This window comes from Ursus americanus, chromosome 6 (assembly GCF_024610735.1).
Source record: "Ursus americanus isolate L20-20 chromosome 6, mUrsAme1.1.p, whole genome shotgun sequence".
Taxonomy (NCBI): domain Eukaryota; kingdom Metazoa; phylum Chordata; class Mammalia; order Carnivora; family Ursidae; genus Ursus; species Ursus americanus.
The window spans coordinates 9,586,233-9,602,831 of NC_142132.1; the positions used below are offsets into that span (position 1 = coordinate 9,586,233).

General features: G+C 52.0%; 1 protein-coding gene across 21 annotated transcripts in view; it reads right to left on the bottom strand.

The window, feature by feature from the left end:
* The window catches only part of TACC2 (transforming acidic coiled-coil containing protein 2), a 199,871-nt gene that overhangs the window by 52,668 nt on the left and 130,604 nt on the right, over window positions 1-16,599 (bottom strand). Inside the window, exon 9 of one of the 21 annotated variants that reach the window (XM_087862626.1) lies at window positions 9,958-10,020. The exons of the other annotated variants lie outside the window; for them this stretch is intronic. Within the exon in view, the coding sequence (XP_087718752.1) occupies window positions 9,958-10,020 (63 nt within the window). The remainder of the gene's footprint in view (window positions 1-9,957; window positions 10,021-16,599) is intronic. 21 annotated transcript variants of the gene reach the window in all.

Genomic DNA, 16,599 nt, shown 5'->3' on the forward strand with positions numbered 1-16,599 from the left:
CAGTGACGTCTGGTTAACCCCTAGGGCTTCCCCAGTGCCCGGCAAGTGCCAGACCCTCCCCCAGCACCCACACTGTTGACGTGGCCGTGGTGGGTTCAAGTGTAGAGTCAGGAGAGCTCCGAGTTGAGTAATAAGTAGGAAAAAACAGCAAATTAAGGGATACGATAATTAGATATGAACATAAATAAACATACATCAACACCCATGCGTACTTACGTAACACACATATACCTGTGTAGAGACAGAAATAGACGCACACATAGGCAACATACGCGTTGGGTCTGTAAGCCGAGAAAGGTATGTCAGCATGCGTACACGCTTGTTTGGTACAGGACGTTGGCCTGAAGGGGGCAGGGCCCAGCCACGTTGCTGGGGATGCCAGGGGCCTTCCCAGATCCGCTCAACATGCTCTCCCAAAGCCCATGGGTCCAGGACACAAGGAATGGAACTCGGCTGGGTCTGATTAGCTGGATTATGTCCAGGGCGACGTGGTGCAAGGGAAGGAGCTGGCTAGGCATTTGGGGAAAAGGTGGGGACTGGAAGCTAGCCTTCCTCCGGGCACAGCCCAGGGCAGACAGACCTGCCCCTTCGGGCGCTCCTGCAGCCAGCAGGAGGCATCACCCTGCCTCCCGGGCTCACTTGCACCTGCCACAAGCATCCCTCTGATTTCAGGGCGCCTCCCCAGCAGTGCCTGGATACCAGGATGGGGGTGCCTCAACCCGGGGCTGCTTGCCTCAGCCCACCTCACAGTTTGCTCCTCAGTGTCCTTAGCTCTCCTTCATCTGACCCTCAAACAGGCGAGGCATGTGGACATCATTCCACAACAATTTCAGTAGGACTGGTCACGTGTTCCGAGCCGGGCACCTGGGCAGCCAAGTCAGACACACCAGCTCCCTGCTCTCAAGGAGCTCGCGTCCTTCTGGGGCCCGAGGAGGACAATCCAGAGCCAAGAGGCTCCGTGACTTGCCGAGGGGCTCAGAGCCCTACAGGGGCAGAGCCGACACGAGAGCACACGTCCTGCGCCCCTTGTCCCACACCAAGTGGCTTCCTCTGTGTCCCAGGGGCTCCTGAGCATTGGCAGGCTGGAGTCTGCAAATCAGTCTCCAGTCTATTAGGATGCCATCGGTTACCAGGGCATCCTCAGCTCCGGGGCGATGGATCAGACAATGGGGTTCCCACATCTGGATCCACAACCACCCCATGGGGGCCGCCGGCCAGACCAGCCTGGGTCCCTTGCCCTCTGTCCTCCTCACTCCTGCTCCCCTCTCCCTCAGCCACACCTTAACCTGACCCCTCATTCAACCACCGAGTGGGCGTCCAGGCCCGCCCTCCTGACTATAACTGCTTGAGGTTCCTAGGACTTACCTCGGGTGACAGGGTTGCTTGTGGGCCACCCAGACCCTCACTGTTACCCTCACTGATTCACGTCTTGGACAAAGGGCAATAAAATCATGGGGTCAAGGGAGACTCAAGTGCTAAGTTCAGAGTGGATTCTTTCTGCTCAGCAGAGCAAGGGGGGTCCGGCCTTAGCATTCTGGGCTCCCAAGTTCTTTATGTCCAAAGCACCCTCACCTAAGGGTCTGTCTGTCTCCATGTCTATCTCTGCGTGACTCTGTCTGTGACTCTGAATAGGGCTGGGTTACCATCTGTCCTGGAGTCTCTGTCTCAGTACTTGTCTCCTTCTCCTCTGCCTTCCCTTCTCCCAGTGTGAGTGTGAATGCGAGTGTGTGCGTGCACACACACACACACACACACACACACACACACTGGCACCTCCACTTTCCCCACCAACTCTGGTCAAAAGGAGGAAAAGCACATTTGGAGGCTGCCCCGCTAATCTGAATCCTGCCCTTTCTATCGATAATTAAAGCTCTTGTGTTTTGACTTCATAATTCATCACTTACAATTTTGCCTTTAGAGTGGTCCTTCAAAGCCTTGCAAATTATTATTAATAAAAATTATTATTGGGGCACCTGGGTGGCACAGCGGTTAAGCGTCTGCCTTCGGCTCAGGGCGTGATCCCGGTGTTATGGGATTGAGCCCCACATCACGCTCCTCCACTATGAGCCTGCTTCTTCCTCTCCCACTCCCCCTGCTTGTGTTCCCTCTCTCACTGGCTGTCTCTATCTCTGTCGAATAAATAAATAAAATCTAAAAAAAAATTATTATTAATAATAGCAACAGAGAAAGGATTTGAGGGCTTTTACTGCATCGGACATTAACCCCCCCTACACTCGTCTTTTCCTAATGTTTCAGTGTACATTCATTACTGAGTCATGCTGAGGTCATTGCTTTTTAACATATACAGTTGACCCATGGACCACACAGGAGTTGGGGCAACAACCCCCCACGAGCCGTCAAAATCCAAGTATAACTTTTGACTCTCTAAAAACTTGACTGCTAAGAGCCTACTGTTGACCAGGAGCCTTACTGGTAACATAAAGAGTTGATCATCTTGTATTTTGTATGTTACACGTATTACATACCGTATTTGTACAAGAAAGTAAGCTAGAGACAAGAAAATACTAAGAAAATCATAAGGAAGAGAAGGTATATTTATAGTACTGAATGGCACTGGAAAAAACCCATAGAAAAGTGGAGCCACACAGCGCCAACCCGTGTGGTTCAAGGGCCAACCGCACACACTTTACAGGTAGATTTCACCCAGTTTGCTAAAACCTGAGCCGCCCAGAAAGCAGTGTGAGCTCCCTGTGAGAGCCAAGCACTGGGACTACAAATCATAGCATCCCACCCTCCTGCTGAGACTGCTGACCTTGAGGGAGCCTTCTGAGCTGGGAAGCTTTGCTGACGGAGAGAACTGAGCCCAGAGTGGGTTTAGTTATTGTCGTATTTCATTTATCTGCAAACCAGTAATTTTCCCCGCACTGCCCAGAGGTGACGCTCAGCCAACACGTCCCCCAGTCCCCCAGTCCTCCAGCCGCTCTCCGCGAGTCACAAAGACAAACTCTTCAGAAAAATTCCTTCCCAGCTCTGCTAAGTAAATGACAATGTGCGGTGGGTCCACGGGGTGTCTCCACCATGACGCTGCCCCCAGAAACAAAATGGAAAAAACCTGGACTTGGGATGGGATGGCTAGAGTACTTTAGTGAAAAGTGTGACGTGTAGAAAGTTTTAAAAGCTCATTTTCTACCGATGTCTGCAAACAGTGCTTTTGTACGATAAAGAAGGAGCACTTAAATCTTCTGTCCCTTTCCTTCCAATCTCCTTACAGGACCAAAAGGAAAAGAATGGCTTGTAAACAGACTGTCAGTTGCAGAGAATAAGTATTGTTCAACGCCTTGAAAAATGCGCATTTCCTTAGGGCACTGCCTGCTTCAAGATATTTTCACACCATTCTCTCATACATAATGCAGCAACATCGCTCAGTCTTTGACCCACTTATTAAAAAAATTCTGAACAGAGGGGCGCCTGGGTGGTGCAGCTGGGTTTGATCGTCAGCCTCTTGATTTCAGCTCAGGGCATGATCTCGGGGTCGTGGAATCGAGTCCCACGTCGGGGCTCTGTGCTCAGCATGGAGCCTGCCTGAGATTTTCTCTCTCCTCCCTCTGCCCCTCCCACCCCCTCAAAATAAAGAAATAAAATCTTTTTAAGAAAATTCTGAACAGATAAAGTCGGAATTAAATCATGTTGTTCACGTATAATATCTGAATTATCTGATTCTGATAATTTTGTAGAAGAAAACCAGCGCAACGTTCATAAAATATAAAAATGAGCCTTTACCGATCTGGCTCCAAAATTCGTGCTCCTCCACTTGGGTGAACTGGGAGCTCCTCCAACTGGGAGCCATTTCGGACAGGTTCCTTAACGCACCTCATCTGGGCCCGCCTCCCCGTCTGTGCGGTGGTAGGGACCACCGACGACAGCGTGCGGTTGCCGTGAGAAGTGAGTCTGTACTCCATTTACAAGGAGTTTACTCTCTTCAGTCCTTAACATGTTAAAATTCTACAACCAAGAATACAGTATCCTTCACCTGAACACCATCAGAGAAACATAAAGCATAGTCCTAAAGCCCCTGTAGTCCGGGGGCAGCTATATCCATGATTCGTGAGTTTACAGAGCAAAGAGAAAAGAATGGGATTTTCTTGCTCTTCCCACACACCCTCCCCCTTCCCCTCCCCAGCTCTCGTGCTCGCGCGCGCGCTCTCTCTCTCTCTCTCTCTCTCTCTCTCACACACACACACACACACACACACACACACACGCTGCTAAAATGGCTGTGGGCGAGGAATTGCAAAATCAAGCAATAAATTTCACTCGAATATTTACTGAATTAATTCACAGCCACTGACAGAAACTGTAATCAGCAAAGTAGAAGGAGTGCTGACTCTGTTTTGGGCTCTGGGGTGCGCTTGGGAGTTTTTCTCTCTCTTGCGTTCCCTAAAAGGAAGACAGACATGAAGACAGACATGAAGAAGGAAGGAGGAGCCAGTCATCACAGAGCAGGGGAAAGAAGATTCCAGGCAGAGAGAACCACAAGATGAAGAGCCCTGAGGTCGGAAGGCGCTTGCCAGGTGCAAAGGGCAGGCTGAGCTATGGTCCCCTGGAGAGAGATTAGGGCCAGGAGGAGAAAGTCTGCCGTGAGGAGCTGGAAAGCCTGGGGAGGGCTTCACATGGGGAAGGACTCCCCCGATGTATGGTCGTCAAGGCTACCGTGACTGCTCTGACAAGGGCAGCAAGGCAGCAGTGGGGGAGTGGGGCAGAGCCCATCACATCAGCCAGGAGACAGGAATCCAGAGACAGAAGGTGGGGCCGTGCACTAGACAAGCAAGGGGAGGGACAGAGGGAGAAGCAGCTGCAAAGATGAGGAGTAGTCAGACTACCGTGGAAGGTTAAGGAAAAAGCTGAGATCCCAAGTGTGCTTTCAAAAAGTTTCGGCTAAAATAAGCATTTACTTTTACTGTCACCATAACTGATACAAGAAAGAGGATAGTTTTTCTCGGGGCGCCTGGGTGGCTCCATTGGTTAAGTGTCTGCCTTTGGCTGAGGTCATGATCTCAGGGTCCTGGGATCCAACCCTGCATTGGGCTCCCTGCTCAGGGGGGAGCCTGCTTCTCCCCCTGCCTGCTGCTTCCCCTGCTTGTGCTCTCACTCAAGCGCTCACACACTCTCTCTCTCTGTCTCAAATAAATAAATAAAATCTTAAAAAAAAAAAAAAAGAAAGAAGATAGTTCATCTCTTACACCGGTCAATTTAATAACAAAAGTATCAAAGCCATAATCAGCGGTTTGAATACAAGGCTGGTAAGTAACCTCAGATGTCAATTACATATAACAAAGCTCCAGTGAACGATACAATTTCCCACAGCAAACGGGCAAACTGTCTCAAGGTTAAGGGTTTTGTGACAATAACCCAATTGAGTTAAAATAGACTCTCAGAGCTGACCTTCCTGCCACTATACTACTCAATTGGATGATAAAAGGAACAGAGTAAGGTATAAATCTGACAATGGCCACCTGACTATTTCCAGTCCTCGTGCCTGCAAGCCCTCAGACTTATAAACAAGCTTCGGCCTTCTCTCTTATTTTTAAGACAAGGGCAGCTTTGTGCTTTGTCTTCTCAAATCTCTTGCATCAAAGGCTCAAAGTTTTCCATTATCTCGAGGTTCCTCCTATTTTAAAAGTCATGCTTCTGGTTTCAGCTGGAATCTTAATGAAAGTTGAATCAAATAATTAGGGGCTTATTTCTTCTCTATTTGTCACAGGACATGCTGACAGATCAAGCATTAGAAGTAAGAAAAGGAAAGAATCAAGGATTTCGGCTCCCACAACTGGAAGGAGGTGATACTGGGGGAGCACACGTGCTCTGGTATGAATGGAGAATCTGACAAATTTTGCCCAAAATTAAGATGGAAAAGCTCTGACTCTTGACATTTCCATATCGCACTTCCTTCAAAAGCCAACACCAGAGGGGGTTCGCTTGCTTGGCCCAGGTGGTCAAGATGAACAAAGGACTGAACAGATTGGCCCCGCTCAAGATCAGACTTGGTGATGGCAATCCATCAACCAAATCATCATTCCAGGGGCGCCTGGGTGGCTCAGTCGGTTAAGCATCTGCCTTCAGCTCAGATCACGGTCTCAGGGTCTTGGATCAAGCCTGGCATCGGGCTCCCTGTTCAGGGGGGAGTCTGTTTCTCCCTCTGCCCATCCCCCTGTTTGTGCGTTCACTCTCTCTCTCTCAAATTAAAAAAAAAATCTTTTAAAAAAATCATTCCAGGGGCACCTGGGTGGCTAAGTCGTTAAGCATCTGCCTTCGGCTCAGGGCATGATCCCAGGGTCCTAGGATCGAGTGCCGCATCGGGCTCCCTGCTCCACTGGGAGCCTGCTTCTTCCTCTCCCACTCCCCCTGCTTGTGTTCCCTCTCTTGCTGGCTGTCTCTCTCTCTTTCTCTGTCAAATAAATAAATAAAATCTTAAAAAATAAATTCATTCCATAGCCGCTAAACAAGTAAATAGAAATCCTACAACAAAGACATTTGTTGAAATGAAAACGAGCATTTCCACCAAAGAATATGCAGGAATACTCGGATACAGAAAAATAACCAGACACTCCCCTAGGTGCTATTTCAAGACGGAGGCCCCACAAATCCTCAATTCCCCCCTTAGACACCATTTTCACCCCAGCATGTGGAAGCAATGCCTCAGAAAGAGAGGGAAGGAGAAAGAGGAGGAGAGAGCCAGCATCACTCAGAGCAAGGGCCTCGATGGGCACACTTGAGGAGCAGGTTATGGGGGGGGTGGTCTGCAGGGCATCCAGAGGTGGGCCAGCCCCTCCCATCCCCATGCATCAAATGCTTTCCAGCTTAGCTCTTTCCAGGTCCCAGACAAGAGAAAACCGCACACTGCTCACGGACTCATGCGCCCAGGTGAACTAAGGTTTGGGCGCCTCTCAAAGACTGAGATGCTGTTCCTTCGTTTCCTCGGAGAATTCCAAGTGCCCAGCCAGGGTCTGGAGCTCCAGCAGGAACCTGGTGCCTGCACAGCCCCACCTCCACTATGTCCCCCAAATCCCTTCCTGCTACAGAATAATGCTGTTGGCTCCCTCACTGCCCTCCAGGCCTGAGCCTCATCCCCTCCCCCTTTCATTGTCCTCCCTGCTTCAAAAGCCTCACCTGGGAGCCTCCCCTCCCTTTTTGCTTCCAAAAGGCCTCGTGCACAGGCCCCTCATCCCTGCTAGAGCAGCTTCTCCCCCCTGCAGCTGCCTTTCTCTCCCTTCCAGCCTCCAGCGGCTACCGCTCCGTCCAAAATCCTCAAGTTTCAACTGCCTCCCTTGTTTGCTGACCTGCCCCAGCCGACTGCACGTATACCGACTGCACGTATATTCTGGTTTCCTAGGGTCAGACCAGCCCTTTCAACAGCTCTAATCTGCAAAGCTAGCTAAGAGGCCCTACGTTTTTTTAGGAAAAAGCCAAAAAAAACCACAAACAAACAAACAAACAAACAAAAACTATTTCTGTCTACACATATAATGAGATGCAAGTAAAATGATGCTGTATATTCCACTTAGTTGGGATGAGGTGTGGGCACTGGACAGATGTCCTCTTGTCCCCTGAAGAACAGCCCTGCCTATTCCAAACAGCCCCCGTGGTGGGCAGCCTCTAAGGCTCTAAACCATTATCTATATGGGGGCGTAAGACTAGGAGGATCTTCATTAACTAGGGAGGACCTCAGGAGAACTTCAGGAAAGCCAATTTCCAAACAACCCTGAAGAGGAAGGTAGGCTCTTAATTCTATGAATACGGACCCCTGCATTAAACAAGAGAGGCTGCCCCCATCGTAAGTGGCAAATCTGGAAACTCAGAATTACAGTCAGCTTGTGCGACACAGAGTAACATAAAAAAGGTGGGCTGTTTTCTCCCTGGTCCCTTGAACACAAACCCAAATCTGGTCACATGACTCCTCTCTTAACTAGATCAAAGGCTGCCCACTGCTGCCCAAACTCCTTAGCGAGACTCATGAGGCCTTCCAAGATTTGGCCTCTGCAATTTCCCTCTGGTCCCACCCTGGTCCCTGCTCTCACACCACATACTCAAGCCAAACCCCACACCCTGCCCTCCACCGGCCCGCCAGGCCCCTTCCAGCCCCTCTGCACTGGCTCTTGCTGTTCCTTCCACCTGGCTGCCCTCCTGCCCAGCAGATACCTGCTCAGAAAGGTTCAGCAGAGATGTCCCCTCCTCCATGCAGCCCTCCATTACTTCATCTCCACTGAACGCTAAAGTGTCCGTCCCAGTGCCTACCACACCCATGTGCATGTTTGGGGTGTAAACATGGTCCTCTCCCAGTAGACCGTGAGCTCCCTGTAGGCCAGGTCCCTGTGTCAGTGCCTCACAGTGGCCTCCGAGGTACAAAGGGCCCAGACATCGTTCTGCCTCTTCAGCCTCTTCTATCCTACAACCTGACTGGTCCGATTCCATTTAATATTTTTTTTACCAATAAAATATTACATCTGGGTATGAGGGCAATACTTCCCAGGGCCCCTGAGACTTGGGCAATTTATACTGCCTCCAGGAAAGCCTGTACCCATCACCCCCATATGTCTGGTTCCCTTCCACACACCATGCCAGGAATGTAAGCCCTGAGTTTTAGAACAGGTGGTCACATTTGGAGGTGGGAGACAAACAGTATTCAGGAAATTACAAACATAACACAACATATTATACTGTAGTGTAGTATAACATAATATAATTAATACAATTAATACAATATAATATAATATATAATATACTTTGAGCAAAATTGGGAAACGCACCGTGAAAAGCCAGGAAAGCAAACACAAGGGACGGAAGTGCATTATTGGAGAAAGCCCATCTAAGCAGGCTGGTTTCTAACGTTTAGCACCTTCTTTTCCGCTTCACAGGCACCGAGGGGTTTTCTCAGGGAGTGACACGAATGCATCCTTCGGCACCCTGTGTCAGTACTTCCGGGTTTTCTTCGCCAGCCTTCACTAGGAATCCTGCTACATTAAAACAACAAACCCACGAGCAGACTACTTCACAAACATTTATCGTGTCTTCTTCTCCAGCGTCCCCAACTTGAGTATGTAGCCCTTTCCTCTCTGCAGAATCTCTCAGCCACGGGGAGGGGGGGCGGGTAACCCCACTGCTCGGATGTCATGACTGAGGCACAGAGTTAAGCTGGCAATGCCGCATGCCCAGGAACCTAGGACAGCTTCGCACTGAGCCAGCACCACAGTCCACTAGCTTTTCAAGGTGGTGTCTGTCGAACTCTGTGCTGTTCCTAACGGTGGAGTTGGGCTGCTTAGTGGTGACCTGAGCGCGCTCCTCCCACTTATTCTTGGGAGGAGTGGGTCAGTTAGTTCAGCAGGCACCCCTCAATCCCAATGCTGCCCGGCTCTCTGGTCCACCTAAAATAAATACACTGGTCACAGACATGGACCCATAGTCACACGGTCATCCAGTAAGGAGACAGAACCCTGCTCTAGTCCACCGAGGCCCCGTGAAGAGACAGGGCTCAGGGCCTCCATGAGGCAGAGAGAGGCCAAAAGAGCTCTGCTGGCTACAGCCTCCACTCAGCCCCCTGCCCACTGCCCTGTGTATGGGAGCAGGCGGCTGGTGGCCACAGGGCCCTAGCTAAACCTCGAGGTGGCTCGGAGTCTGGAGGCAGCCTCAGGACCGTAGAGTCAGGCTGGGTGCTAAGAACTACCTCTCAGGGAGGGGCTGGCTCCAACATGCTCTTGCCCATCTGTTACTAGACCAATCGGACGTGACAGATGTCAGGGCACAAACACCTCTCCATTTCTGAAGTCCCGCTCTCCCTCCTCCACAGAGACAGCACCTCCAGGCACCACCTTCCACCACAGCGCACCTTGTCCTTTCTTACCTGGAGTCCTTTCCCACTGACCCCACCTCTATCTAGCAACAGACACCAACAGCAGCAAAAGTCCCAGGAAAACACTGCTGGAAGCTTCCAGCCACACATACCTGCCTCCTCCTCTTGCCCCTTCCTCTTCCCTGGGCTTCAGGTCACTTCTCTCAAGCCTTGCTCTGTAAGTGAAGATATTCACTACAAGTGTCAAAACACCTGAGAGCTGTCCCCGGAACAGGCTTGCCTCACGCGACATCCCAGTTAGGGCAGGAGACGTAAGCTGAGCTGCTCAAGATCCGGTCGCAGACCAGCACGAACTCCAGTGCTCCCCAGCTTCCCCACCACCCCACTGTGGCTCCAGGTCTGTGTAGGCAGGGCCAGAAGCTGCAGCACCCAGCTCCCCCTGCAGCCGAGCCGGCAGGTCAGAGGGGTCCCCCCAGGCAGCCCCAGGGGTAGGTCCCCTGTTGTACATCAGAGAATGATTCTAAAGGCCACCAACTCTATCACTTTAGGTGGTTCTGAGGTTTTTTCCAGGTTTTTTGGGGAACAGGGTCCTTTTTTCCAAAGCTGTCCTGGTAATTATCCCTGGAAGAATCCTACCTATTAGTCACAGGAGACACATACCCTCTTGTCTTTAAGTTACTCTGAATGATTTGTTTCTGCACCTTCGACCAAAGGTGCCTGGCTAAGTCCATAGGCAAAGCCCTTCTGAGGAAGGAACATTCTAGGTGCACTTCTGCCCAGGGACACCTGTCAGACCCTAGGCTCCCGGTCACAAAACTTCCCGTTCAGCACTTAACAAACTTTGCCAGTCACTGGTTTAGGAGGAGTCAAAACTCGATGCCCACTAAACTTGGGCTATCCTGCCACGGGGGTTGGGCTGGCCTTGCACTCCCGCCCCGCTGCCTCACATACACTCTAAGCTCCAGCCCCTCTACCTTCTTCCCCAAGAGCAGAGTCCCCTGGAGACTGATGCTGTGAGGACCTTCTCTTCCCAGCAGCCCTGCCCTCCAGAGTGCGCCTCTGGGCCATTCTCTCTCCCCGAGTCACAGGATCCTCTTCCGAGGCTGGGCCAGGAAATTCCACGCATGACCTACATGTGTACAGATGTTTTCCCTAAAGTAAAGCCAGCCTCTCCAGCCTTCTGGGAAAACACCCCCAGACCCCTCTCCGCACGCCCCACTAAGTAGAACAATTAGCAATCAGCAACTTCCACCAGGGCCCTTATGCATGGTAATGAGGAACAACTCTCAGAGGCTGGAGCCCCTTTGATCCAGACTGTTCCAGAAAGTTCCAGAGACCCAGATCTGATCCCCATTAGAGATGGTGCTTACTGGGGAGAGCCACAGGAAACACGGCTCCTCCCGCAGGGAGTCAGCCACTCATGGGCTGGCAACTCTCACTGTGACATTCTGCCCCCCCGGGCTTTCTCCCCCAGCCCAGACAAAGAGCAGCCCGAGCTTTAACAGAGGCCAAGCTTCAAGCTCGACAAATGGCGTGTCTTTAACCAATTCCCACTAAGGATGAACACGGTCAACAGCCACCTTCTTTGGAAACGGATCGTTCAAACATCCCTGAGGAGATGGAAGGAATCAGAAAAAAAAAATGACACTTTAGAGCAAAGACACAAGCGAAGACTCAAGGGCAGGCCATGGTCACAGGCCCACGGTCCATCATTTTTATCCCCGAATAAACTATCCACTGCCTTCCTCTGGGGAGAGAGAATATGCCATCTAAGCCAGTTCGCTGCCCTGGGAGGATGTCCCAATCCGTGCTTACCAAATGAAACAGTCCATCTAAAAATATATTTTTTGGCAAATCTAAAGTTAATGGGAAGAGCCTAAAATGACTACTGGACTCTCTCCGAATGAAGACCCGCAGAAAAGGCCTGAGTGGTGTTTCGCAAATGATGTGCTTGTAGGATGTGAAATAAGGCTCCCCGTGACTTCTAAGATCCTGATGTTTCAGCTCTAAAATTCTCTGACTCTGGGTCTCCACAAACAGCATGGAGCAAGTGAAGCCGGGATGCTGACACAAACTGGGCCCAGCAGTTGGCCTGAGTTGTCAGCCACACAAGGACACAGAGTAAACTGAGGGTGGGGGGCGCTGCCACCCCTGCCTCCACTCCCCCCACCCCTGCCCAGAGCCACAGGCTGCTGCTGCCTCCATTTAAGGACAAAGCAGAGGAAACCATGGAAGGAGCCAACCCAGAAACAACCCTTCGCCATCAGGAGGGCTGGCAGGTGCAAAAACGTGCTCTGGGAACCCCCCAGCCCAGCAGGTACTTTCCTGCACAGCTGCGGGAGGCCCCATGCAAAAGACCCACCTTCCTGGCCCCCCGGAGCTGCTCTCCTTTGCAAGGGCTAAGAACACAGAAATAAAAGTAATCCACTGCTCTTCCCCTCCCCCCACCCCACCCCAGCCTCCTCATAAGCCTCTGGAGCTCAGGCTGCAGCCTTTCCGTCCACACTTAAGAGGAACAGCTTTCTCGGGTGGAAGGAGATGAAGGCAGGCGAGAGACACCAGCCGAGAGATGGCCAGAGAGAGCGCGGAGCAGAGCGGAGGAGAGCTGAGCGCACAGTCCTCTAAGAAAAGCAAACCACGCAGGAGGGGAGAGGAAGGAGGGGTGAAGGGGACACAGTAGGGCAGTGGTATGTGGGACGGAGAGAGGCTCCAGCTGACCTGTCAGCAGCTGTAGCCTGCAATGCACTTTCTTGGGATGCTCGGGGCAAGAGCATTTAGTCAGGGTCACACTTCCTTCAACCAGTGGCACCGGCAGGCCCTTGTGACACCACATGGTGGCGACGGGCAGGCAGAGCACTCAACTCGCTATCCCTGTGGCCGCAGTGGGTCCAGTCCTCACATGGGGCCTGCAGAACCTTAACTCCCCAGGTCCAGCCAAGCCTCTCGCTGCCCCTCCCAGTCCCCGGCTGCGGGGCCCCTCCGCACAGCTCAGCGCGGAGCAGATGTGCCTGGGATTGTTGGTGTCGGTAAGACTCATTCGTCTCTTCGTGCAGGTATCCGCTCAACACGACACTTACTGAGTAAGTGCTATGTGCTCAGCGCTGTGCGAGATACGGGGGACAAGTGTAACGAACAGAATGCTCTCAGGACCGTGAAAAGGGACAAAGCAAGTAACTACCAACGTGCAGAGCATTACGAAGAACTCACACTAGAGAAGGCTACAGAGCAGTGGCGTCCAACACAACTGCCTCTTGCCAATTGCGAGGGCTCAACAGCCACGTGTGGCTAGGTGGCTAGCACATTGGGCAGTGCAGATTGTAGAACTTTTCCATCATCCCAGAAGGTTCTATTGGACAGCACTGGAGAGTAACGGCAGGAAAAGCTATCAAGAATTGAAGCTGGAGAAAGAGCCAGCCCGGCCAACGTGGCGCAGAATGTTTTCTGGACAACCTATAGTGTGTGCAAAGGCCCTGAGGTAGTTGAGCGTTGCACGTTCAAAGAGCTGACAGGTGATCAGTGTGGGCAGAGAACGGCTGGCAAGGGAAGGTGGCAGGCCAGCCCTGCAGGCCCCCCCACAGGGAAACTGGGACTTCAGATGGAAAGCAATGGGAACCAGACACAGGGAAGGGCCATGATCCAGTCTGTTTAAGGAAGAAGGAAGAAGAGGAAAGAGAAGACCAGACTTCACTACCAGGTTACTGGGTGGAGCAGCTGGCTGGCTAGGGTGCCACGCACTGAGACGGGGAGGTGGGCTGGGACTCGGTTGGTGTGTATATAGGTTATTCGTGTTGGAGAGAAGGAAGGTCATCAGTTCAGTTTTGGACACACAGAGCCTGAGCTCTCCGTCAGAAACCTGAGAGGAGATACAAAGTGAGCAGCTGGGTAAGTGTGGTGCTCAGAGGAGAGGGAAGGGTATCAACCAGGGTTTTCTTGGCACATGATGGTACTTAAGTCCATGAGACATCGTGGGGAGAGCAGAGAGACAAAGAAGGGTGGCCCAGGCCAAGACCTGAGGACCCCTGTGCTTATAAACGGTCGTGAGGGTAGGGGACACGGATCCCAGCACTACACTAACCAGCTGTGTGACCTGGGAGGAGGGGGTCAGCGAACTACAACCCACACCTGTTTCTGTAAACAAAGGTTGACTAGAACACTGGTTTACTAATTGTCTATGACTTGCTTTCACACTTGAACAGCAGAGCTGAGTTCTTGCAACAAAGACCATATGGCCTGCAAAGTCTAAAATACTTACTCTTCAGCTCTTTATACAGAATGTTTGCTGAGCCCCTGATTTAGCTATGCAGAGGCCTCGGCTTCCTCACCTATAAAATGGGGGTGGAAGCACCCGTCTCATAGGGTTAATGGATATAATATTTCTATAATGGGAAAGACCCAGTGCACGCAAGTTTCTGCTCAACCTGGTCTGCTCAGCAGAGGGCTGCAGAACTTCTCGCTCTTGGCTTTAACACTGCAGCATCCAGCTCTGTTTCCGTGTTTGGCGATGCAATCAGCACACACCTGCTCTCCAGAAACAACTGCTAAAGTGAATCTGTAAATATAAACAGAACCGGTGTCATCTGAGCGACTGCTTCCAGCGCTGGGTGGGTGTGTGTGAGCGATTCTAAGTCGGCTCTTTGTGGCCAAGTGGCCACCCCCAGCAAGACTTCTGTCCAATCTGAAACACAAGCACTAGTCCATGAACAATCGGTTTTCACGGAGCCACTGTTTACAATGCCTAAGTCCTCATCATTAATCTTAAGGGGAAAGGATGGAATTATTCAACATCCTTTGCTTACCCAGGAACTCGGCCCCAGCTCAGGCAATCCATCTGGCAAGAACAGCCAATCATATTTCAGACTAACGTGGTTCCTAGGCAACCAAAGATATAGCCACAGAAAGAGGCCATAGAGAGTAGAAAGAAACACAGGGATGGGGGCTGAGGGTCAATGGAGGGGGAGAGTGGCCCAGACTCCACCAACCCAGAGGTAACGCTCACCCGTCCTGGCTGCTCGCCCTACCATCTGCGGGCACCCCATCCCAGTGCCCCAGCAGAAAAGGGCGGCATGACCCCCCGGACAACTGGCAGCTACTTGGAGGGCCTTGGAATGTTCTTGGCCTTCAGCTCACCTTAGAGAAAGCCTACAGGTAAGCCCCACAGAGAAAGTAGTAAAGGGCCACAGGGTCCATGCTGGAGAGATCTAGGAATGACAGCCGAGGAAAAGCACCTGCTATGGACTCCATGTTTGTGCCCCCCCCCCAAATAATCCATATATTGAAACTCTATTCCCCAATGTGATGGTACCTGGACATGGGGCCTGTGGGAAGTAATTAGGTCGCGAGGGTGGAGTCCTCGTGAATGGTATCAGCACCCTTAAAAGATGGCACAGATCCTCTCTCCCCCCCGCCGCCCCCCTGCACTCCCTCTCCCTCCCGCTCCATCTCCCTCTCTCTCCCCTCCCCACCACAGAAGGACCCAATCTCTGCTTCCTTTTCTGTGGCCAGGGAGGCACGGAGAGCTTAACCATCTGTAAACCCGGAAGAGGGTCCTCACCAGACACCAAATCCCTCAGCACCCTGACCTCTGACTTGCAGCCTCCTGAACCCTGAGAAATCAGAGTTCGCTGCTGAAGCACCCCCATCTGTGGTATTTTTGTCACAGCAACCTGAACTAAGCACCCAGCAGGGTCCTTCAGGACTCAGGCGACTCCCATGGTACGGATAACTCTGCAGCTTATTCACTGTCAGGGGAACAAAACTCGACTAATTTTGTCCAGCGCTAATATCCAAAGTAAAATGTGCTTCCTGGAGCTGAACCGCTGTCTGCGGCCCACATTAGGGATGCCGTCGTTCAAGCGAAGTGACTCAGCCAAGGGTCACCTCAAGAAACAAGGCTTTGAAAGAGACCCAGTGAGGCCTAAAGAGAGATCTTATCAGGAGCTCCAGCAGCCCTCTCTGGCCTCTTCTGAGCTACTGAAATACCAGCAATTTCCAGGCACACAGTGTCCCCACTCTTGTCACAGTCCGGTGGTCCTGTCTTCTGAGTCTTCACAGACGAGGCCCTTCACCTCTGAGAAACCCTGAGGCAGGTGGGGCTGAACCAGGGTCACCGGGCCCTCTCAACAGCCTCCCACACGGAAAGAGAGGATGGGGAGCCACAGGAAAAGGAAGGGACCAAGGCTCTGCTCTCTCATCTGTGACCCAGATGGGTGCAGGGGTCTGCCCCCCTGGTGAGGGGGTGCCCACGAGCTCTCTGGCCTTGGCCACTCTCTCAACGACTGTTCTCATCCCACTTGCTTGTCAAACCCCAGCCCAAACTCATCAACTTTCCCCCAGAGTGCTCCCAATCCAGTTCTCCCGTCCTGGCAAAGGCCACATCCTTCTCTTAGTCGGAACACAGAACCTTCACTTCGTACCTGCCACCGTGTTTAACCCCCACCCCTCCCCCCTTAAAGGCCAGCTGCTCCCGGCTTCCTCACATTTCTCCACCCAGCCTGGCCCTTCCACTCTGATCTATGGGAGGAGGGGGGGTCATGGTTTCCCTTGGCTGATCAGAAGCCTGGGAAAAGGGGGGGTGTCCAACTAAACAAAGGGTAAAGTACTTCCTGCTGCTCCACTTAGCAGAAGCCGGGCCACAGGGGGCTGCCACGGAAGGGAAGCACAGGCAGGAACAGCAGGTCTGATCAATAGCGGAGACCACGCTCACTTGAGCACTTCCTGTCCTTTCCCTGCACTTCCCAGCCGTCCACGCCGGGGACGGAGTGTTTTCTGCAGAGGGTTCCTGCTCTCCCAGCTAC